The sequence below is a fragment of the Vipera berus genome (assembly GCF_964194415.1).
Source record: "Vipera berus genome assembly, chromosome: 1".
Classification (NCBI taxonomy): domain Eukaryota; kingdom Metazoa; phylum Chordata; class Lepidosauria; order Squamata; family Viperidae; genus Vipera; species Vipera berus.
Window position 1 is genome coordinate 152,745,555 of NC_138202.1, and position 24,146 is coordinate 152,769,700.

The 24,146-nt window shown below is 40.4% G+C and overlaps 1 protein-coding gene across 4 annotated transcripts in view; it reads left to right on the forward strand.

The window, feature by feature from the left end:
- PSMD14 (proteasome 26S subunit, non-ATPase 14) overlaps positions 1 to 24,146 on the forward strand; it is a 75,472-nt gene that overhangs the window by 15,191 nt on the left and 36,135 nt on the right. For all 4 annotated transcript variants that reach the window (XM_081315156.1, XM_081315157.1, XM_081315159.1 and 1 more), the window contains 2 exons: positions 22,090 to 22,161; positions 23,637 to 23,756. In XM_081315156.1, the coding sequence (XP_081171282.1) occupies positions 22,090 to 22,161; positions 23,637 to 23,756 (192 nt within the window). The remainder of the gene's footprint in view (positions 1 to 22,089; positions 22,162 to 23,636; positions 23,757 to 24,146) is intronic.

Sequence of the window (24,146 nt, forward strand, 5' to 3'; positions counted from 1 at the left end):
GTTATTTTAAAATACAATCTACAGCAGTAAGAAAATTGTCAGAAAAAATTATCAGAACTATTCAGTCAACAAGTAACCTAATGAATACTTTGGTGTATTTTTTAATGTATATGTAAAATGCCTCAACACAAGGGAATGTTCCGATATACCGGTGAAAGGGAAGCAAATTATCTCTCTGTTATGAGGACATTACAAAGTAAACGTGCCATCACATAGAAGGCTTGGTGTTTTGCAAATGCATACTATAATATATTTCTGATACTTAGAACTATCAGTGAACTTCTGAAGATCTTAATGCATGAGCAAACTTTACAGATGAAAGTATTCTTTTGGCTATCTAATTGCTGAGGAGCTAGATGTAAAACTATTTTCCTTTTGACTTCATATTGTAAACTGCATTTATCTCTCTCCATAGTTTCAATTATAACTTGCTGCTTTAATATAATGTAACTTAGGATACAGACATTATTTTTCTCCCTGAAATGGAATATTTCATTGAATTTTTAGGACTGGGTTATTACTTTAGGTATTGCTTTAGGTGATTGTGCAACTAATCCAGAGTATAGTGTATTGCCCAAAGCAGAGCTTTTCTTTTTAAATTTATCTTTATAGCAAGTATTTGCATTTTACACTTTCTTCCAGGTGCTTCTCAGTGAATACTGTTTAAAAATACATTTTTAACACTATGCAATTGGAACGCTTCTCATGAGCCTCATTCTTTAACAATAAGAGATTCATAATTATTGTAGTTTTTCTTAGCCAGAAAATTAGCAAAAGAGACACATGCTGAATTTAATATATTTATTGTTACTTTGTTCTTACAATGCATTGTGGTGTAATGATTAAGGTGCTAGACTAGAAGTGAGAAAACCCAAGTTCTAGTCCTTGCTTAGGCATGAAAGCCAGATGAGTAACCTTGGGGCAGTCAATTCCTCTCAGTCCAAATCAGCACACCACTCTGCGAAAGATCTTGTATCATGTATTGATAGCTTTTTTGTAAGAACAAGGTGACACAAATAATAAGTAGACTCTGCAATCATGCAAAACAAATATTTTTTTTATTTTTTTTAATCCCATTTATATGCCATTTATATTTATATTAGGGGGGAAGCCTCAACTTTGTTGTTTTTTGCCTCCTGTGTGGATTTGTTTTGATAGTGCAGTTTTGTGATAAATAAATCAACATATTTTTAAAATAAGCAAGAAAATTGATAGCTATCAGCCTCCTTAGGTGTAATGACAGCATAAAAAGTAATCTGTCTCATTATGACTGACACCTTTTTATAAGATGGATTGTCCAAGGTTTGAAGCTAGTCCAATTTGTCCAGGAAGGCAGGAATCTAGAGGTAACTTGCATCTAAACATGGAAGACATAATACTGGTTGCCTGGAGCATCTGATCCAAATGGGTACTGTATTGCCATTCCACTTATTACGAAACATTAAATCTTTTCAAATGAAAGTAAAGAATTTGTTGACTGTTTCCCTTTATGCTGTGTTTCTTGCTGTACTGGAGGTTCTCAAACATTTGAGGCCAGATTTAATGGTTTACAGACAATAGGAGAAATTGTCTCTTCCAGCTTCTGTTAGAGGCATCCACTAAAACTAGTCTTTCCGTGAGCATAAATACCTTAGGGGTGCAATCTGCAGTATTTTCTTACATAGAAAATATTATTAATGTATGGAATTTTCTGAAATGCAATTGAACAACTGTAGAAATTAGTATTTGATAACATGGGAGAAAAATCCTGCTTACAGAGGTGTTAAAGGTATTTTTAGACTAAAACCTGAATAGAAGACCTTTGGAAAATCACAAAATTCTGATGCATTTCTGCTTGCTAATGCCCTATCAGCAGAATACAGAAATGGAATGATAGAAGGTGTTGAAGCCACAGGAATCTTGGTGGGGGGAGTGATCATACAATATTGGAATTCAACATTATGCAAGCACAAGCAACTGAACACAGTAAGACTAGAATCTTGGACTTTAAGAGCTAATTTCAATAAACTTAGAGAGAGCTTGGGAAGGATTCCATGGGTGAGAATCCTCAAGGGGATAACAACTCAAGAACCTTGGGAAATTTTGAAAAGTAAGATTATAAAAGCCCAGTCTAGCACAATACCAATGAGGAAGAAAAATAACTCTCAAAAGAAACCAGCATGGCTGCATAAAGAACTCTCTGATAAATTGAAAGACAAAATGAACAAGTATAAAAAGTGGAAAGAGGGGCATATAACTAAGGCAGAATATCAGCAAATAGCCCGAGCCTGCAAAGATGAAGTGAGGAAAGCTAAGGCTCAAAATGAACTAAGGCTTGGAACCAAAGTCAAAAATAACAACAAAAAAGGTTCTTTCAACATGTAAAAAACAAGAAAAAAGTTAAGGAAATGATTGGTCCATGATTGGGAGAAAGTGGCAAGAAGGTAACAAGCAACAGGGAGAAAGCAGAACTATTAAACTCATTTTTTGCATCTGTCTTTACACAAAGGGAAAAAACAGCCCAACCTACCAAAAACAGTACTTTAAAAAACAGATTAGAAGCACAAGGTAGGCAAGAAAACGGTGAGCACCTGTCCACCCTAGACGAGTTCAAATCACCAGGATCAGATGGATTACATCCCAAGGTTCTGAAGGAACTGGCAGATATGATCTCAGAACCACTGAACTATATCTTTCAAAGATCCTGGAGCACTGGGGAACTACCAGAGGACTGGAAAAGAGCTGATGTAGTTCCCATCTTCAAAAAAGTGGGGAAAGAATGGATCCAGGAAACTACAGACCTATCAGCCTGACCTCAATACCTGGGAAGATTCTGGAAAAGATAACCAATGAATTGGCGAACACCTAGAGGCAAACAAAGTCATTACCAAAAGCCAACATTTGTCAAAAACAGATCATGCCAGACAAATCTTATTGCATTCTTTGACCAGGTGACAAAATTAGTTGATCAGAGGAATGCTGTGGATATAATTTATTTGGACTTCAGTAAGGCATTTGAGAAAGTAGACCACAACCTACTACTTGATAAGATAGAAAAATGTGGGTTAGACAGCATCACTACCAGATGGATTCGTAGCTGGCTGACTGGCCGTACTCAGCGTGCAGTCCTCAATGGAACCGCATTTACATGGAGGGAAGTATGTAGTGGGGTGCCCCAGGGCTCTGTTCTGCGCCCAGTGCTCTTCAATATCTTCATCAATAATTTGGATGAGGGATAGATGGGGAACTCATCAGATTTGCAGACAACAACAAGCTGGCAGGAATAAGCCAACACTTCAGAAGATAGGCTTAAGATACAGAAGGATCTTGACAGACTTGAACATTGGGCACTATCTAACAAAATAAATTCAATGGTGAAAAAAGTAAGGTTCTACATTTAGGCAAGAAAAACTAAACACACAGGTATAGTATAGGTGGTACCTTGCTCAATAGTAGTAACTGTGAGAGGGATCTCTGAGTCCTAGTGGACAATTACTTAAATATGAGCCAGTAGTGTGCTGCAGCTGCCAGAAAAGCCAACACAGTGCTAGGCTGCATTAACGGATAGAATCAAGATTACGTGGAGTGTTAATACCACTTTACAATGCCTTGGTAAGGCCACACTTGGAATACTGCATCCAATTTTGGTCACCACGATGTAAAAAATATGTTGAGACTCTAGAAAGAGTACAGAGGAGCAACAAAGATGATTAGGGGACTGGAGGCTAAAACATACAAGGAACAGTTGCTGGAATTAGGTTTAATGAAGAGAAGGATGAGGGGTGACATAATAGCAGTGTTCTAAAATCTCAGGGGTTGCCACAAAGAAGAGGGAGTCAAGCTATTCTCCAAAGCACCTGAAGGCAGGACAAGAAGAGAAATTTCCTGACAGAACAATTGATCAGTGGAACAACCTGCCTCCAGAAGCTGTGGATGCTCCAACACTAGAAGTTTTTAAGAAGAGACTGGCCAGCCATTTGTCTGAAATGGTATAGGGTTTTCTGCCTGAGTAGGGGGTTGGATTAGAAGACCTCAAGGTCTCTTCCAACTTTGTTTATTATTGTTGTTGTTGACTTTCACCAATTGTTTTTCTATCCCCCTGCCTTCTAAAATTCTGGACAATCAGAGGATTCAATAGGGAAATGGTAGTGGCATGTAGTACGGAGAGGTCCAAGAGGAAGGAGAAATTCTTGATTTTCTTACTAACAGGCCCCAATATATGCGAGCTGGAACAAATATTCCTAACACCATTTTCTTGAGCACGGGTTCTCAGGGCTGCGTCCTAAGTCCACTACTGTTCACCCTGTTGAACCATGATTGCTGTGCTAGGTTTGCCACCAACCATATTGTGAAGTTCACAGATGATACAACAGTAGTGGGCCTTATTCATGATGACAATGGGGGTGCTTACCGCAAGGAGGTTGAGGGTTTGGTGAACTGGTGTAAGGAAAAAAGCCTAGTTTTAAATACTGGAAAAACCAAAGAGATCATTGTCAATTTCAGAAAAGGCAGGCACAGCCACACTTCTCTGTGCATTAATGATTCACCTGTGGAGATGGTTACCAGCATCAAATTCCTGGGCATGCAGTTAACAAGTAGGCTGGCTTGGTTGCTCAACAGCGAGACACTGGTTAAGTGGGCACAGCAGTGCCTGCATTTTCTGCGTCGCATGAGAAAAGCACATCTTCCTTCCCCTGTCCTGACCACTTTCTATAGAGAGACTATCGAGAGCATCCTGTCATACAGCATCACAGTCTGGTTTAGAAGCATCACAGCTTCAGATAGGAAGGCGGTGCAGAGAGTGGTGAGGATGGTTGAAAAAATTATTGGCAGTTCCCTCCCTTCCATCCAGGACATAGCATATAAGCGTTGCTTGAGCAGGGTCTGTAAGATTGTCTGGGACACTACACATCCTCTTCACAACCTGTTTTCCTTGTTACCTTCTGGGAGGAGGCTCCGTGGTATCGAAAGCAGAACATCCAGATTCAGTCACAGTTTTGTTCCATACAGTATTAACCTTGTGAATTCTAAAGCTTCCTCCATCTGTTATATATTCAAGATGGACAGTGATTTAATATTTATATGTTATATGTAAGGGTGTAGGTCTATACATATGTTATATATAGTATGTTTAAATGTGTGTTATGTATATGTACACTTTGAGAGCAAGCAACTAAATTTCATTTTTAATGTGTGCCATTGTGCCCCCGGTCAAAAATGACACTAAAGGTTATCTATCTAATTGAGAAAAATGACACCACTTTTCTGTAAGTGGAGATAGATGTTAGAACAAATGCCACTGTTGTAAGATTCTGTATCATGAATATTGTAATAAAAAAGTTACAATTTACGTCTGAAAATAGATGTTGAGTCTCTTTTACCTACTTATAATCATGCTTGGATTTGGATTTCATCATCACTTACAGGACTGTACAGGATTGTTAATTTTAATATTAGAATTATCTGAGGATTTTTGTACCTTAGTACAGAGATCCCCAAACCTTTGGGCACCGGAGACCGGTTTCGTGGAGAGAGGTTTTTCCATGGACCGGAGGGGGCATGGTTTTGTGTGCTGCCTGCATCCCACGGATGGGGCTTTGTTTGTTTGTGCAGACCAGTTGCTGGCATGCCGTGGCCCGGTACTGGTCCATGGACTGGGTTTGGGGACCCATGCCTTAGTAGGTAAACTTGGAAGGTGAAGCAGAGTTGGTCTGGTTAGCATTTCTATAGTGGATCAGAATCCCAAGCTCTCGATTCAACTAGGATTTTGGGGGGAAAAACAGAAGCCTAGGAAAACCATCTATACAATACTGCCATGTAAAAGGCATGGATAAAATCATCAAGAATTGAACTGCAGTAATACACATGCAGTCATGCGAATATCTGTAGCTTGGGTGTAGGAATAAGGGTAAAAGTTTGTTCTCTGAACTTGTGGGTTGGTTTCTGAACGTTTCGTTACCAGGCTAGGTAACATCTTCAGCGGAATTTAGGAGATATCAGTGTCTGTTCTTCTATTTTTTTTAAAATCCCATTTATATCCCGCCCTTCTCCGAAGACTCAGGGCGGCTTACAATCTAAAGCACAAATCAATGTGCTTAGCAATAGCCTTCATTCTATGTATATGCCTGCTTATTAGGGCTTTCGCCCCCCCCCCAGCGGCATTATTACAAAGTCAGCTTATCGCCCCCAACAATCTGGGTCCTCATTTTACCTACCTCGGAAGGATGGAAGGCTGAGTCAACCTTGAGCCTGGTGGGACTCGAACCTGCACTAATTGCAGGCAGCTGGTGTTACTTAAGGAGGCATTAGCCCAGTGCTCCACCAAGGCTCTATTTATAAGGGCTTCAGGTGTGGGTGTGTCGAGTGAGAGTCTTGCGATGGGTCAGGTGTGAATCATCAGTGGGAGTCTTATGATGGGCCTTGTGATGGAGAGGTTACCTCAGATCAGGATCATTGGGAGGTTAAGTGCTAGTTGTGGGGGGGGCTTGCATGGGTTGGTTGAGGGTCGATGCCGCCTCTGGTTATCTGTGCAGTTGATTTGGATTCTGAAGGGTTCGTAGGCTGGTTGTAGGTCGATATGTCCGTTGATGGAATTTCTTGTCAGTAATATACATTATGCAGGATGAACTATATATGTGATGTGTTAAGATTACTCTCTCTTAAGTAGAATATAGGTTGGTTGGCTATAAACTATATATTTTGCTATAATTATACCTAGTGATTGAATGCACGTCCAACTGAAAGGTGAGAATGAGATTTGTATGCCGATTGATTTGAATTGAAATTTTTTAATATATTTCTAAATTTAAAAGCAGCTTATATAAAATATTGCATAATTATGACAAAAGTCTAGGTAAACAATTCCAACATCTAGCATACACTTTTAGAATTAGACCCAAACTACTTTTGAAATGTCCTTGGTTTTTGAAAGCAATTTACTTTCTTTAACAAAGAATTCCCATTGTTGCAAGGAAACAAAATAGTATACTTTTTAGTTTTGTAAACTAAAAGAAACTGCACTGGTATAGAAGGTTGACAAAAAGTCTGAACATGTTAATTAGTACCATTTTGTGCCCTACCTCTCTGTTTCAAGGAAGCATATAGAAGTCAAAATCTGACCTGTTAACATGTTTTGGAGACCACCTGGAAATTCCTTTGGATTTAGACTAAATGTGGATATAGTTTTGCTGCTCCTGGCTGTGACCTACTACATATTTCTGATTATCAGTTGAAGACTTGTGTATTCAAGCTTTAGAAGTGGGCACCCCCATATCTCTCTTTTTTGTGCCCAAGAAGAAGAGATACCCAACTAAGATAAACCATGGTTTGTTGAATTCATAGTTTGCTTGCAGCTAAGTTCCCAGAACATTGATTTTGGATTGGACGCTACATTTGAATGTGACTATTACCTCCTGGAGAAAAGAGTTAACGGTCTTTTAAAATAGTTCTCACTTTTTATGACACTGAAGTATATATTAAGGAAGGTAGGGTATGGATGAATTTTTGAAGAACTAAAAATGTTTTCATGGATTGTATTTTTTAATGTTAAAGTTGCAATACATGCACAGTATTCTGCACTATTATTATTATTATTATTTGCAACATGCAGAAGAGCCAGTAATTCTCACTTCCCAAATAGGAGGTGTAGGTACGCATGCTTGTTGATAACCTTATAGTGAGCAGCATTAGAACCGTTCTTACATTTGCTGGTATCCATAATGTACACAAAGCATGTGAAAGATAGGACATAGCTATACAATTGCACTGCTCTCAGCAATGGTTCAGAATTTACCCATGTTATCTGGTAAATTTAAATTAAGTGTTCTTGCTGCATTTCCTCTTCTGAATTTTAAAATGTCATTTCGAGTGCACAATAGCACTGACAGCTGGTGACATGATGACGTGGGTGGGTAAATAACCCAGAGTAACACTGTATACAGCCCTCAAAAAGAGTAACTGAAACGCTAGCAAAGTCTGTCCTTCAATACAGAGCACTATATCTTGTCATATTTGCTTAGTGCAACTTCAGTTCAGTGCTTTAAATGGTACCCAGGGGGAATAGCTAGAAAGGTAGATCTTTTTATTTTAAAAATGAGCATGGAGGAGGGGTGACCTGTCTCTTAGCCGTGTTAGCACTTCTACTGGAAATAAAGAAGCAAGAATTGCAAATAGCTATTTTGTTTGAATAATCGGCTTGCCAATTAGCCATCAAGTGCTTCCATCTGTGAAATTGTTGATCAGATGGGTTGGTTGGGACACTTCCAGATTAGGGCATTGTACATGGCACTTGAAAACTGTCACTTTGAAAGGTTTCAAGTGCTGCACTGTTTGATGCTGTAGAATTGATAAAACCTGTAGCACTTAAAAGACCTGCCACTGATCTAAAAATCTTGTTGAATCTACTACTGGTCTAATATATGTAGATCTTAACCTTGTAATCTAATTTCATTTTGGATTATGTAATAGTGGTGTCTTTTAAAAGGACTAAATATAAGGTCTGTTTCAATACTTCAAGATCAGTGTAGTAAGCTTGCTTTCAGATATTGCCTTGAGCCTCTCTTTTAAAAGCTTTAGGAAGTTTGATATTTCAGTAGTCTGATGTATTAAGAATTACTGTAATGCCTTTTGCTTTACCGTTTATGTACCTACAGGTAAATTTTGCATTTTTATTTAACCATAGTGACATTTCTAAAGCTGTAACCTTTTATAAATAAGATTGGTCAGATTGAAAGGGTAGAATAAAAACATATGCTAAAGAATATTGGTCCACATCTTTTCTTAAATATGGTGGTTTCTTGAAATATATATATATATATATATATATATATATATATATATATATATATATATATATATATATATATATATATATATATATATATATATATATATATATATATATATATATATTGCCATTTATAATGCAATTTGTAATATTACATAATTAATATTGGTCTTCTTATGCTGAGACCTCTCTTTTCCTCTTGTGCTCTTTAAGTAAATTTTGAAAATGTTAAGCTGTGAGTAGAAATTCAGTCTTGCTCCCCAAAAAAGAAAAAAGAAGGAACTTGCTTCTAGCTTACACATTTCTTCCTACATATTGGCCTGAACATATTGAGCTATCCTACACACCACAGATCCTTCTTTGAAGACGGGAAAAAAATGCTTCTGCTTGACAGATGTGGGCTGAACCCCTATCATCCTTAAACGTTTTACTATTATATTTAACTTCTCCAATAATATAACTGAGTTTAAATATCTTTAAAGATTTCCGCCTGAAATAGAAATACCGTATATACTTGAGTATAAGCCGACTCGAGTATAAGCCGAGACCCCCAATTTTACCCCCCAAAACTGGAAAAAGTTATTGACTCGAGTATAAGCCGAGGCTGGGAAATGCAGCAGCTGGAGGCTGGATCCCCCGAAAGACGTCTCTGCTGAGATGAGAGAACGGGGTGGCAAGCCGCCGAGAGAATGGGGCGGTGGAGTGCTCCGCCGAGAGAATGGGGCGGCTTGCTGTTCTCTCGGTGCAGCACGGCAGAGGCTGGATCTCGCGAAAGAAGTCTCCGCTGAGCGAGAGAATGAGGCGTCTCAGCGCCCATTTTCTCGGCGAAGACTTCTTTCGGGGGATGCAGCTTCTGCCGCCCCTTTCTCTCAGCTGCCCAGTGGAACAGCTTGCCACCAGAAATCAAGAGTGCTCCATCACTGGAGGTTTTTAAGAAGAGACTGGACATTCACCTGTCTGAGATGGTATCGGTCAGTGGTGGCAAAACTTTTAGAGACCGAGTGCCCAAACCGCAAGCCAAAACCCACTTGTTTATCACAAAGTGCCAAGGCAGCATCGGCATTCTGGTGCCCTCGGGGGAGGGGACAGGGAGGCGCCTCTGAGTGCCGCCTCTGGCACGAAAAAAAAGGGGGAGCAAAAAATGGGCCACCGTACCGCAAGGCACAAAAACGCCAACCGCCGCGCCGTAGGGTGCAGATACAAGGCACCGCACCACGTGAGAACGGGGCTGGGCTAGTGAGTATCACGCAGGCACTAGCCCCGCCCCCTTTGCAGCATGTGCCTGCTCGTGGCCCCGTGCACGCATGCACGCATGTAAAATGCTTCCCCCTCCCTTTTCTTCCAGTCCACCAACCGACAAGGACCTGCTGCTGGCAGCGGTGGTGGCGCATGTGCCAACAGAGAGGGCTCTGAGTGCCACCTCTGGCAGGCGTGCCATAGGTTCACCACCACTGGTATAGGTCCTCCTGCTTGAGCAAGGGGCTGGACTAGAAGACCTCCAAGGTCCCTTCCAGCTCTATTCTATTCTATTCTATTCTATTCTATTCTATTCTATTCTATTCTATTCTATTCTATTCTATTCACTTTCTATGTTTCTATTCTATTCTATTCTATTCCATTCACTTTCTATATTTCTATTCTATTCTATTCTATTCTATTCTATTCTATTCTATTCTATTCTATTCTATTCTATTCTTATTACCATTCTCTATTCTATTCTATTCTATTCTATTCTATTCTATTCTATTCTATTCTATTCTATTCTATTCTATTCTATTCACTTTCTATATTTCTATTCTATTCTATTCTATTCTATTCTATTCTATTCTATTCTATTCCATTCACTTTCTATATTTCTATTCTATTCTATTCTATTGTATTCTATTCTATTGTATTCTATTCTATTCTATTCTATTCTATTCTATTCTATTCTATTCTTATTACCATTTTCTATTCTATTCTATTCTATTCTATTCTATTCTATTCTATTCTATTCTATTCTATTCTATTAACTTTCTATATTTCTATTCTATTCTATTCTATTCCATTCACTTTCTATATTTCTATTCTATTCTATTCTGTTCTGTTCTGTTCTGTTCTACGTTCTGTTCCAATCCATTCCATATTTTCTATTCCATTCTGTTCCACTGTCCGAGCCCATCGGAGGCAACCCAGTCAGCCCACACAGGAGTTACACTAAGGCTACGCAGCCTCTCCTCTCAACCTGAACCCCTCCTTACCTTTCCTTTTATCTGCATCCTATTTTTAACTGCCGGCTCTGCCCAGCCCTATGGCAGGGCAAGATCTGCAAGATCCCCATTTGCATTTGACTTTGCCATCCCATCTGGTTCGAGATAACACACGAGAGAGAGAGAGAGAGAGAGAGAGAGAGAGAGAGAGAGAGAGAGAGAGAGAGAGAGAGAGAGAGAGAGAGAGAGAGGCACACCTCAGCAAAAAAGAAAGAAAGAAAAAGTAGTAGAAGAGGCAGAGAGCCCCTGTGGGTAGGAGTGAGGATGGGGAGAAACAGCAAGAAGACCGGGTGGGGTGGGGTGGGTTAATCACTAAACCTTCCAGTGTTTAACCAAAGCAGCTTTTGCATTTGTCAAGCTCTGCTAGCAGGGCACTGGACGGGCCTGGCGGAGCTGCTGAAGGTGAATGGGAGAAGGTGAGTCTTCGCCGAGAAAATCTCAGCGCCCATTTTCTCGGCGAAGACTTCTTTCGGGGGATGCAGCTTCTGCCGCCCCTTTCTGTCAGCTGCCCAGTGACAGAGGCTGGATCCCTCGAAACAAGTCTCCGCTGAGACGAGAGAACAAGGCGTTTCTCTCTTCCCCCCCCCCGCTTTTGCCGCTTGTGTGTGTGTGTGTGTGTGTGTGACAGAGGCTGGATCCCCCGAAACAAGTCTCCGCTGAGACGAGAGAACAAGGCGTTTCTCTCTCCCCCCCCCCCGCTTTTGCCGCTTGTGTGTGTGTGTGTGTGTGACAGAGGCTGGATCCCCCGAAACAAGTCTCCGCTGAGACGAGAGAACAAGGCGTTTCTCTCTCCCCCCCCCCCGCTTTTGCCGCTTGTGTGTGTGTGTGTGTGTGTGACAGAGGCTGGATCCCCCGAAACAAGTCTCCGCTGAGACGAGAGAACAAGGCGTTTCTCTCTCCCCCCCCCCCGCTTTTGCCGCTTGTGTGTGTGTGTGTGTGTGTGTGACAGAGGCTGGATCCCCCGAAACAAGTCTCCGCTGAGACGAGAGAACAAGGCATTTCTCTCCCCCCCCCCCGCTTTTGCCGCTTTTGTGTGTGTGTGTGTGGGGGGGGGGCAGTCAAGCGTTGTTTCCCTCCTCGTGCCCGTTTCTCAAGAGAAGCCCCCTGATTCAGCAAAATTGTGGGGGGGGAGGGAAAGGAGGGAAGCGCAGAGAGCCAGGCAAATGGGAAGAAGGCTCAGGAGCTTCAGCCTTGCCTCAAGGACAGCGGAGTCCTCTCCGCAGCAGCCGCGTCCCCGCCCCCTTCCAAGCCGATGCCCCCCACTCCTTCCCCAATTCTCCCTTGCCATCAACAAAGCAGCTAGGGAGGCCTGGGGGGCGCAAAGAGATGCACCCCTTCCGCCCCCAAATTCACTCCCCAGCGCGCCTGGAGCTGCCTAAAGCCGGGAGTAAACGGAAGAACTGGAGACGGTTCGCTCCCGCGGCCTCGAAAGCGACCCGCGGAATTCTGCCCCGCCGCCCAAGCTCGTCTGCTCCGTCAGCCCCCACCCCCACCCCTGTGCCCCGCTCTTCTTCTTCTTCTCCCCTCGAACTTGGCAGCGACGCCGGGAAACCCGATGGGGAGTTTGGGGCCAACGTGCCGGGAGACGAGGCTGGGGAGAGAGATGAGGGTTTTTTTTACCTCTCGGGCTGCTGTCCGAGAAATACGGCGGGGCCATCGGAGTCACATTGCCCGAACTGGGCGCTGACAGCAGCGTTCATCCACCCCGTCAGCAGCCATGACTCGGGCACTAAGCGGGGAGCGAAGGGAAGGGACCGGCTTCCTTTCAGCCCCGCTGCGCCAGTGTGCGCGTCGCCAGGCGGCGGAGAGCGGGGGAGGGAAGGCGCCGGGCGGAGCGCTGCCCAAAGGGGAGGGAGGCGGAAAGGCCTGCGAGCGGCGGCTGGCTGTGGTGTTGGGGCGGCGCGGGCGAGGCAGCGGGCGAGCGGGGGGCGAGCGGCGGCTGGCGGTGAGTTGGGGCGAGTTCGGGGCTGCGCGGGCGAGCGAGCGATGGGGCGGAAGCGGCGCCTGGCGGTGAGTTGGGGCGAGTTCGGGGCTGCGCGGGCGAGCGAGCAATGGGGGGCGAGCGGTGGCTGGCGGTGAGTTGGGGCGAGTTCGGGGCTGCGCGGGCGAGCGAGCAATGGGGGCGAGCGGCGGCTGGCGGTGAGTTGGGGCGAGTTCGGGGCTGCGCGGGCGAGCGAGCGATGGGGGGGAAGCGGCGGCTGGCTGTGGCTTCGGGGCGGCGCTGAGCTGCGCGGCCGCCCTCCCGCCCTGCCTGCCCCCTGGCCTTCGCCCCGCAAGCCCCCCCGACTTGCCCGGAGGAAGTGGCGGCGGCGCGGCGCTGCGGGCCGGGAGGGGAGGGGGCGCAGCGGGGGCTGCCCCTCCTGCCGAGGAGCCGAGCCCGGCGGCATGTGTGTGTGTGTGTGTGTGTGTGTGTGTGTGTCAGACCCGCAGGAATGGCTAGTAAAGGTGGCGGCAGTCCGGCATTTGCGTTTCTCTGTGTGTCAAGCCCCGTGGGCTCGACACACAGGAAGGGGGGGAATGCCGGAATGCCGCTTCCCTACCAGCCATTCCCGTGGGTCTGACACACACACGCACGCACGAGGGGGAGAAACAACGCTGGACTGCCGCCAGCTCTGCAAGGCTCTGCCGCTCCCTTCTCTCAGCAGCCTGTTCCGAACGAAGGGACAGTTCTTTTTTTTTGTTGACTGGAGTATAAGCCGAAGTGGAGTTTTTCAGCCCAAAAAGTGGGCTGAAAAATTCGGCTTATACTCAAGTATATACGGTAATAGAAATCTGTATAATGATCCAACAGTGAAATCATCCAACAATACAGGATAGACAACCACATGCAGCCTTTTTTTTCCTTTCCAAAAAAAAAAAAGCTTTTAATGTGGCTTTGCTCAGAGGAGAGTTGTCATCAGATAAACCTGTTTGCATTTCCACTTCTTAAACATTAACTTTTTTCCCCTTTGATTGCTGCTCTCTTGGTCATGCATTTTCTCTCAAATAATTCATGTAGGGTATAATTTAGATTATTTTAAATCGTAACATCCAAAATGCAGATATAATCAATATTCCACATTCCTTGATCATAAGCTCTTTAAAGCATTGCAAATGTCTGTAGCTGTTCTGTTTTTAATGTTCTGATAACCTCGTGGATGGGAAATAGTTTGTACTGTATCTAAGAAGGAAACCTTACAGTACCTTACTATAAAAAAAGATATTTTGTTCCTGTATTGTCTTCACTTCTTCCACCCTGATTTCTTTCACAAGTACTTATTGACTGCTATAATGTTATTTAATCAACTCCACAGTTTCTCACTACATTTCATAAAGTAGATTCTTTTATGGTTTGTTACTTAGTAGAGTGCAGATATCATCTAGTATAATCTCTTGGCCCAATTCCATGTTCAAGAAGTCCCAATATATTCTGGATTGGTCTGGACATAGGTATTCTGGATCATTGCCAGGATCAGAAATGTAAATTAGAAAAGTGATATTTGTTATTTTATACTTGAGTATGAAAGGAACATAACTGTCTATATTATCTTTGCTGCTTAGCAGTCTAGAATGAAATTGGCTGGCAGAATGATGGGAAGGTGATATGTGCAAAATTGCATACAGGTTGATGCAATGATTTTTAAGCCATGCTAATTTTAAATATATGTAAATTCTTAGCTGTCTGACTGAGACAAACTGATGAAATTTGCAACCATAGTAGTTCTTACAATGAAAACCTGCTAACAGTCTTGTAATGGGCAAAATTAAAAATATTTTGTACAAAGAGAACAGGTGTGTGTAACAAATTACGATATCTGTTATGGCTGCACTGGAGTTGATTGTTGTTGGTTAAGATGGAAGTATAAAGGGTTAACTCATTTTTATATTACCTTTCATAAAATAGACCAGCTTATAAGCCACATCAGTGTACAGGTAGTCCTCGACTTACAACTGTAATTGAACCTAGCAGTTTTGGTCATAATTTGTGATGTTCATTCAGTGGCCCATCACATGACTGTGCCCCATTTTATTACCTTTTTTGTATGGTCATTAAGCAAATACAGAGGTCATTAAGCAAGCCCGCTGTTTGCTATGGAGCATTTCCCCCCCCCCATAAAACTGAAAGTAAACACTGGTTTCCGGTGAAATCATTGTAAATTGCAGTGATGGCAAGACTCAGCAAATGGCTGTAACTGAGTGCTGGTTGCCCAATACCCTGAATGTGGCCAGGTGACGGGGTGGGGGGGTGGTTTGTCGGAAATTTAAATCTGAATCTGAGGCCTTTTGTAATGTTAAGGGGTTGCTAAGTGACTGGTCATAAGCCGAGAACTACCTGTATACCAATTTAAAAATAGAATCATTGTTCAACATGAGAATCTGGAAGTACAGTAGAAGTGGGGTGAATCAAAAAACAAGGTGATTAAGCAAACACGATGGTCATTAAGCAGGTCCACAGTTCACTATGGAACATAGAGTCACTGCTCAACATGAGAATCTAAAAGTGGAAATGGACTGAATTATAAAACAAGAATATTTCTCCTTTATCCAAAATCTTTCCACACCTCAAAAAATTGCAACAATGGCCTAATTGAAAGGATCACTCTGATTTATTTATTTATTTTATTTATTTATTTTATTGGATTTGTATACCACCCTATTCCCGTAGGACTCAGGGCGGTTTACAGGGCAGTTAAAACCATGAATACAAAAAATTAAAAACAAAATAAAACAATTAAATTAAATTCAAGCCCCAAGAGTAAATCTAAAACCCAGTTAAATTAACAACCCCACAGTCTGGACCAAACAGATCGAAGAGCCAAGTTTTCAGGTCCCGGTGAAATGAGCGAAGGTCGGGGGCAGTCCTAAGTTCTGTGGGTAGTTGGTTCCATAGGGCAGGCGCACCCACAGAGAATGCCCTTCCCCTGAGAATAACCTGCCGGCATTCATTAACCGGCGGTACCCTGAGAAGGCCCTCCCTGTGGGGGCGCACAGGACGATGGGAAGATGATGCCGGCAGCAGGTGTTCCCTTAGATAGTCCGGACCCAAGCCATTTAGGGCTTTATAGGTCATCACCAGCACCTTGAATCTCACCCGGAGGGCAACCGGAAGCCAATGCAGCTCACGGAGAAGAGGTGTTACACGGGAGTATCGGGAAGCTCCCATCAAAACTCGTGCGGCTGAATTCTGCACCAGTTGAAGCCTTCGGGTGGTCCTCAAGGGCAGCCCCATGTAGAGGGCATTGCAGTAGTCTAACTGGGAGGTCACGAGCGCATGAGTGACTGTACGTAGAGCATCTCGGTTTCAGGGCAGATCTGTCAGTCACTTGGTGTTTTCCTTCCTTAACCTTCTGTGATGTTTAACCTAAGCTCATGAGGTCTAAACGTATGTAACAGATGAGTTGCACATACTGGCCGTGCATGCCGCATCATCAGTATACACAGGCTTCAAGTCCCAGATCTTTACTTGTTGATCTGAAGCAGTCTGAATGGGAGTTCTATGCATGTTCCTTTAACAGGAATAGAGTCTATTATGCACCTGGGGACCCGGTAAGTCCTGTCTCCAGTTGTGTAGGAATTCTGCTTTTTTTTTCTTCAAATTTACACTGTTAGACCTCTGATTCAATTGTTACCGATTACAGTAAGGCAAGAACACAGGGAGTGAGTCCAGATATGCATGGAACTAAAGGTGAAGAACCAGTGTACACAATCCAGTTCTCCTACAGATCGAGTGTCATGGAAAAGGTTATATAACTAGCTGAATATTGCTTGATGAGCCTTACAGTGGAGCAGAAGTTTAAGCCTCTTATTTGGCCTAAAAGTACTACTTCACATAAAAGCTGTCAAAATGATAGTGTTTAGACCAGACATGTTAAACTAACGATGTCACATGATGTCGCGTGACGTATCAGAACTTCTTCCCCATTGCCAGCAATGGGGTGGGTGCAGTTTCCTCCTGACGTGTCCTGCCCATGGGCCGGCAGCTTGACATCCCTGGTCTAGATGGTGTGTTCTACTCCATATATTTATGTTACTAAAATTCTTCTTAGGTGGCCTAAGTATTAATAAAAATATAAAGTTCGTTATTTACTTCATTCTGTTTCTGTGCTGTTCCATTCTTAAGACATATTGTCAATTGTGCCTAACATCTTAAGAAAGACAGTTGCAATTTCTTTTACAATTAGGCACAATTGCAGTAACGTGTTACCATTTCCTTTGTTAGGAAAATCATTTGTCCCAGACTCTTCTATTGTAAGTCTGCAGACTATTGTGCATTTCAGAATACTTGTACACTTGATTACTTGTACATCTCCATGTAGTCATGTGTGCAATAACCATTAGATCATTCACAGATTACTTCTGCTATATAGTGTGTAATAAACCGTATACATAATACAATTATTTTTAAGAGGAAAATGCCTCTTTTTGTGCCATCTGAATAGCACACACTCTCAATTGTCTGTAGGTGTAACAGCTGAAAATCTGTACTCCAAGAGTTAAGTCAGCATGAAAGAATTCATTTCCACTTTAATGACCTAGCCTTGCTGGGTTAGGACGATGGGGAACATGCTTCTGACTTGCACTCCTATTGCCAATTAACACCTCCTATAACAGGTTGTCTCAGCTAGTCATTGAGGCAGAGGCAGTAGAAGTAGTTTACATGCATCTTGTTTTTCACACTAGTTGTTTAATACTCACAAAATTAAGTATTAAAAGGTTCCTATTTTTATTTTATTGGGTAAGAATAAACATGACAGTGTTGGATAGTTGTACATTTGCTTATGTCTGTTTTGTTGTGTTTATATTTTAAAGAGGTTTTAACTACCGGTAAAAAGAATGGATGGAAATAATATTGGATCTAGCCATCTAGCAGTTTAGTTACAGAGGTCTCCTTTATAATGACATTTTAAAGAAGTGGACCACTTTTTTCCACATTTTAAAACATTTTTTAAATGGGGAAGACTATTCAGTAGGAGTTTTAAGTGATTTTCTAGGACTGTGGTTCTTTTTGTAGTTGTGGCTTTATTTATTTTCCATCATTTTCATTTAAGGAAATGTATGGTGATGCAAAGGGCAGTGCTCTAAAATGACACTTTGATTCATGATAAATCAGCAGGTATTCTAATAACATAATAAAACTGGCTAAATAATTGATACCAGTTCACACTAAGAGAAAGGTGGAGTAATATACCTAAAAGTGTTAACAAATTTGCTAAAAGGCCTGAGTAGATAACACTTTAAGGCGTTAGTTTTATGCTGTTAGAATGGCGAATGCCTTTTTTAACACTTAGTCAACAAGGGCTGCCCAAGGAAAAGTCACAGCTTTTATAGTTGGATTATATTTGAATGCTCATGAAGAAAAGCTCATTTTAACCTCACTGGATTGATTGTCTGGTCTTGCTTCTATTAGATGTTTTTTTTAAAGACATTGCATATGTATTTTAAAATGCAAAAATGTTTTTAACTGTGAAAAACTACCTTAAATTCTGCATTAGCTAATAAGGAATGGCTAAAAGAAATGATTGATGCAGCTTATAGCTGATGCGATTGCCCTGCAGGCAGGTCAGTTCACTGTCTAACACTTGGTAGACAGTTTAGTCAGAAAAGAAGCATCTGTTTCTTTTCTTAAAAAGTATAATCAGGAATGATTTTCCTCACTTGTTTTGTATGCACTGGATACAAAAGAACTTTTAAAAGCCATAAAGTGCTATTTTATTTTTGTGACTTTAGTTGTAAGTAAACGATCAAATTTAAAAGGCTTGCTTCGGTTTTAGTCTTTGGTGATGATGTTAGCACATTATTCTCTGGGGATTCTGATGCATCTGGTATATCAGCGAAAAGTATATTTACTTTTCATCACCTTTGTAGATCACTGGTTGGAATGGAAAATGACAGGCAGATGTGGTTTGATCTAACAATTTAATATACAAGCACTGTGCATCTTCATTAACGTTGCCCAGTGGTAAATTAGGAAGAGAAGGTAGGGGAGAAGACACGAGAACCTCCTACAGCTTGTGGCGTACAGATGTGCTATTTTGTATATCTGTGAGCTTATACATAAGTACAGAAGAGTGTAAAATAATTCATCATTCCGTGGAATTAAGGGTGTCCAATGTATCTTGCTATCTACAAACAGTAGCGTTCTTTATTGTAATTTGGTAGTTCAGTATCTGTGTGTTTCTACCAGTCCCTTAAAAATAATTTGCTGTAAATTGCCGTAGTAATTATTACAAAAGTAAAAATTATTTACTTTTAACTGTAAACGATTTACATGACTGAAGATTTTAAATACAGTTTTGTTTAAATAGCCAAAATTTTGCTTCAAAACAGTAACGTAACGAATCAAATTTCTGTTGTTGCTCTGAAAGTATTCACTCTGAAGTGGTAATAGTCAGAAAAAAGTGCACCTATGATGGGGTAGCAATTATGCAGTCTTATACAATACAGCATATTTTCAAATGAAAATGCAAATAGGCTGTATGGCTGAACTGGCACGTGTAAGACTACTTAAAGAAAGCAAGCCTAGGGTAAAAGAATTGATTCTCAGTTGTATCTGAGATATGTTTAGCAGTGGAATGGCAACATCCAATGGAATTGATTCATTTGCCATTATTACATCCTGAAGATCTACTCTAATGATTGAGGAACCCTCAAGATTACAGTAAGCACTATAAATAGAATGAGAAGTCCTGTTGACCAAATAGCGTTGACTTATATCAAATGAAACTATCTAGTTTTTCCTTGTTAATCATAATATTTGGCATAGGATTTTAAATCAACTAGTTCAGGGGTAGGCAACCTTGGCTCTTTTATGATTCGTGGACTTCAACTCCCAGAATTCCTGAGCCAGCATGGCTGGCTCAGGAATTCTAGGAGTTAAAGTCCACGAGTCATAAAAGAGCCAAGGTTGCCTACCCCTGAACTAGTTGAATACAATATATGGTGTACAGTATGTTAGGGAAATTTCTTTAGGAAATTTTGGAAGATAGAAGAGGGAATACCATATAGTTGTATACTAACAACTTGTGGTTAAATTAAGAGTCTTTGTTGGCATCAGTGAGGGCAAAGCACTAATATTTAAAAATCCATAGGGAAAATGGTCTTTTTTTCCTTAGGCAAATACACAAAATAACATAATAGTTCAGAAGCTGGTTATCTGTAAACTGTTAGCGGAATGAAATATTAAAAGTTGCATTCTATTCTTAGTATTATTGAAAATAGTAATAAAAGGACCAATTCTGTGACAAATCCAGATTATTTAATTGTAATACTGCTTTTTTTCAGACATTCATTGAAAATGATGATTGTGTATAAAAGGAGGAAATAGAATTCAGTGTTCCAGAGTTCTGAGCAGTAATGTAGAGAGATCAAAATCGCTGAAACTTTGTTAGCAAATTTTCTGCTAATTTTATATATTATAAAATTTTATATTTTCTAATATAGTCCTTTCTTATAAAACATGCTTAATAGTTTTAAATATTACTTGTGCTCCCTATGAATGGTGCTTTACCATTAAATTTTCAGTTCACAAATGATGGCAATTATTTTCATAATGACTATCATGAAACTTCTGTTTCATTGTACAGCTGTTGCCATGAACTGCTCTCTCATTCTAGTTTTTAGAGTGAGGTCATTTGCATAATTAAAAGCAGGACTTCTGAATTGTGGGCTGAATTCTTTGGATCTCCTGTAAATATCTTCATCTTTGAAAATTCACATATTGATGTTTTAGGTTAAGTAGATCTTCATTATATTTAAATAATTTAAATAACTTTTAAATATAATGAAGCAAACTAATATTATGCTAAGTAGAAATGCTTACTGCATGCTTGATATTGGTGATGGTGGGTTTCTGTGAAGTTATCCTTGGTACAAACCACAATTAAAAGATTATTTTGTACTACTATGTCATTATTCATAAGAATTGCATAATATTAATTTTGCAGTGCTGTAGATGGCATTCTGGGCTTGAACAATACATAATTTTGGCCTTGGTCGTCATTCACACCTGGGACAATTGTGCTAATTTTTTATTAGCTACTCACAAAGCAAAGAGCAGAGTATTTTGTTCACAGCTTTTCTGCCTAGGGATTGGAGGTCCATTTTTTCTCTCACTGCACCAATGGATCTGCAAAATGCTCCTGTAGCCTTTTTCCAAGTTCTCTTTAACTAAAAACTGATGAAGCAAAGGGAAATTGTGTTTGTGTTGGTGCCAGTTAATCATGCTAGCCTAGCAGCATTTATATTCACACCACTGTAAGAAACATGTAGTTAATTGGAGATTGTGTGTATGGGAGAGGGAGAGGGAGAAAGAGCAGTATGTATAATTTTTTATTATTATTCTGGCTAGGTAAATGCTGCACAACCAAATAGATTTGGATGGAATTGAGAGATGTATAAATAATAATCGGCATTGTATGAATGGGAGCAGGTTCTATGTAATCCTCATAGGTGCAGGGCCAGTACGAAGAATAATAGGGTTCATATATTGTGCTAAGACATAATGTGACATGTAAAGTTTTGGCTTAATATATGGAACAAGCCATTATGCTTATTCATCAAATCATGGCACTGGGATATTGCAATGTGTGAAGTCAACTAGTGACTTGCTGAAAAACACTTAGGAGTTTATGACAGATGCAAAGTTTCAATTAGACCTTCTAATTCATGGGTGTCAAACTTGCCGCATCACGTGACATGTTGTGACGTATCACAACTTTTTTCGCACTGCCGGAGCTGGGGTAGGCGTGGCTGCCACATGATGCAACCAGCCCGTTTGATACCAGTGTTCTAATTCATACTTCAGCAACTTACTAAGCTTGTTTTCATATATGCAAGGGAGGATATTGTTTCACATAGATGGAAATAACCACAATAGCCTTGAATTATTCATATGAGTCTTTTTAGATGGTCAGGGAAGAAAATGTTGAAACTCTTCTATATTAGAGTAGGGGTTTGGGATTGCTGCTACCATTTTTATTTCAAAATTCTGCATTTAATAGAACCAAATGTATTCATGCAGTGTTTTTTTTAGATGAAGCACATTTTATATGTAAATTTAGAATTGTGTACATTATAGAGTCTTGTTTCTTTATCTAGGGACCTCCTACAGATGCACCTGCAGTTGACACAGCTGAGCAAGTTTACATTTCTTCGCTTGCACTTCTAAAGGTAAATTATTGTGTGTGTTTTTAAGTACTGTGCAAAGCACTGAATGTATTATAAGCGGGATGCTTCTGCTGTGTCTTATATCAAAAGTTACATTTTCTGACGTATTTAAAAATCGGGTAAGAGAAATGGGAAATCAGAAGCCCTCCAGGTATTGTAGAACTACAACTTCAGCAATACTACCAGTGGCAAAGGATGCTGAGAGTGATGTGGCCAAGCAACCTTTCTGATGCAATCATTTGTCATATTCTTACTTCCATTCAGTTTTTCCTCCTGTGCCCAATAAAAATTGATCAACACTTAGCATTTAATGAATATGTCCAGTTCTCATTGAACTCTTTATGGGTTCTTTGTCCTCCATTTTTTTCTCCTCTGTATATTTTAAGTGGTTGATGATATACTGGTAAGTAGCTTTAATTTTACTACTATGGACCATAGATAGTTTACACTAAATGTGATGAATTCAAATGAGGTCATGGTTTTTAAAACTCTTTAGAAATCATATTAAAAAATCAGACTGAATGTAATTATTTACATTTAAATTACTATATCAGTCTATATATATTGAAAGGTTCAGTTGCAACAAAGCATTAAAAGTATTAATATAGTAATACATCAAAACCTTGGGAGAATGAAAATGTTTTTGCTTGATGCTGGAAGGAAAATGCAATCTGAAATGAAAATGAAGTGTTCATCAAGAACTGAGGATGCATTCCAGTGTTGGGGCTCCTAGAGCAAGACAATGAGATTTAAAGGAGAGCATAAATAAATAAATTGAGAATCCATTTTAATTGTATAAACCTGGCATGATATGACCAATGTAACTATTTTTGTGACAATATATGATACAAAGTAAAATTTTAGTGCTATCTTTATAAACCCCACTATATGGCATATATTGCATGACCCTAAATGAGAAGTTAACAGGACATGAATAAATGATAGTTAATCTGTTGTTCTCAAACCTGGGCAATAACTGGCACATTGATCAAAGAGGAGAAAAGCTATTTTATGGTTAAAAATGACACTTGCGCTATAAAAGCAGAGGGATTTTTTCCCCCCACCAGTATCTCACTGTTCTATGTCATGCTCTTCGGAGGTCTCCAGGTTCTTTTTCCAATTGAGATATTTTGAGCATACATTTTGCAGATTGTTTTATACAAACAGAACTAATAGGCATTGGAAGGAATCATATATTTTATAAAATACTCATCTTTTTAAAGGCATCATCTTCTAAGATACAATCAATTCTCATGACATCCCATTGTCTTTTGCTATCAGAAACTTTATTTCTCCAATAATAGCTTACTATGAATCATTGTGTAAGACAAGTGATACTATAGTATTTTCAGATAAAGCTGCTTTTGGCCTTATAGCTCTAAAGATATGAATATATAATAGAAAAGAAATTTAAAAACCACCAGAGAATCAAGCATCTGTTCCTTAAATATTATTCAGTAAAATTCTGATCTTTCCAGATGTTGAAGCATGGTCGAGCTGGTGTTCCCATGGAAGTTATGGGACTCATGCTTGGAGAATTTGTTGATGACTACACTGTCAGAGTGATTGATGTGTTTGCTATGCCACAGTCAGGAACGGTGAGTTCTTTCAGTTAGCACATGTGCTATAACACTGTTATAATTGTACCTCAAAAATGTTCCTCCCCAACATGCTTAATTTTTTTGAAGAAAATATTCATACATGCAGTACATATACCCAAGCTTATAATAATGTGATTAGGATTTAGGATTTATTAAATTTATATGCCGCCCTTCTCCCTAAGGACTCAGGGCGGCTCACAACAATAAAAATTAAGAGACATAAAATACAAAAATTAAAAAAGAATTAAACAATGAATATAAGAAATACGGGACAATTTAACACAATAAAAAACAAATTAAAAACCATGGTCAGTCCAGGCCCACTTGTTGGTACAACCATGTCTTCAGGTCACAGCGGAAGGATCGAAGGTCAGGGGCTGTCCGCAG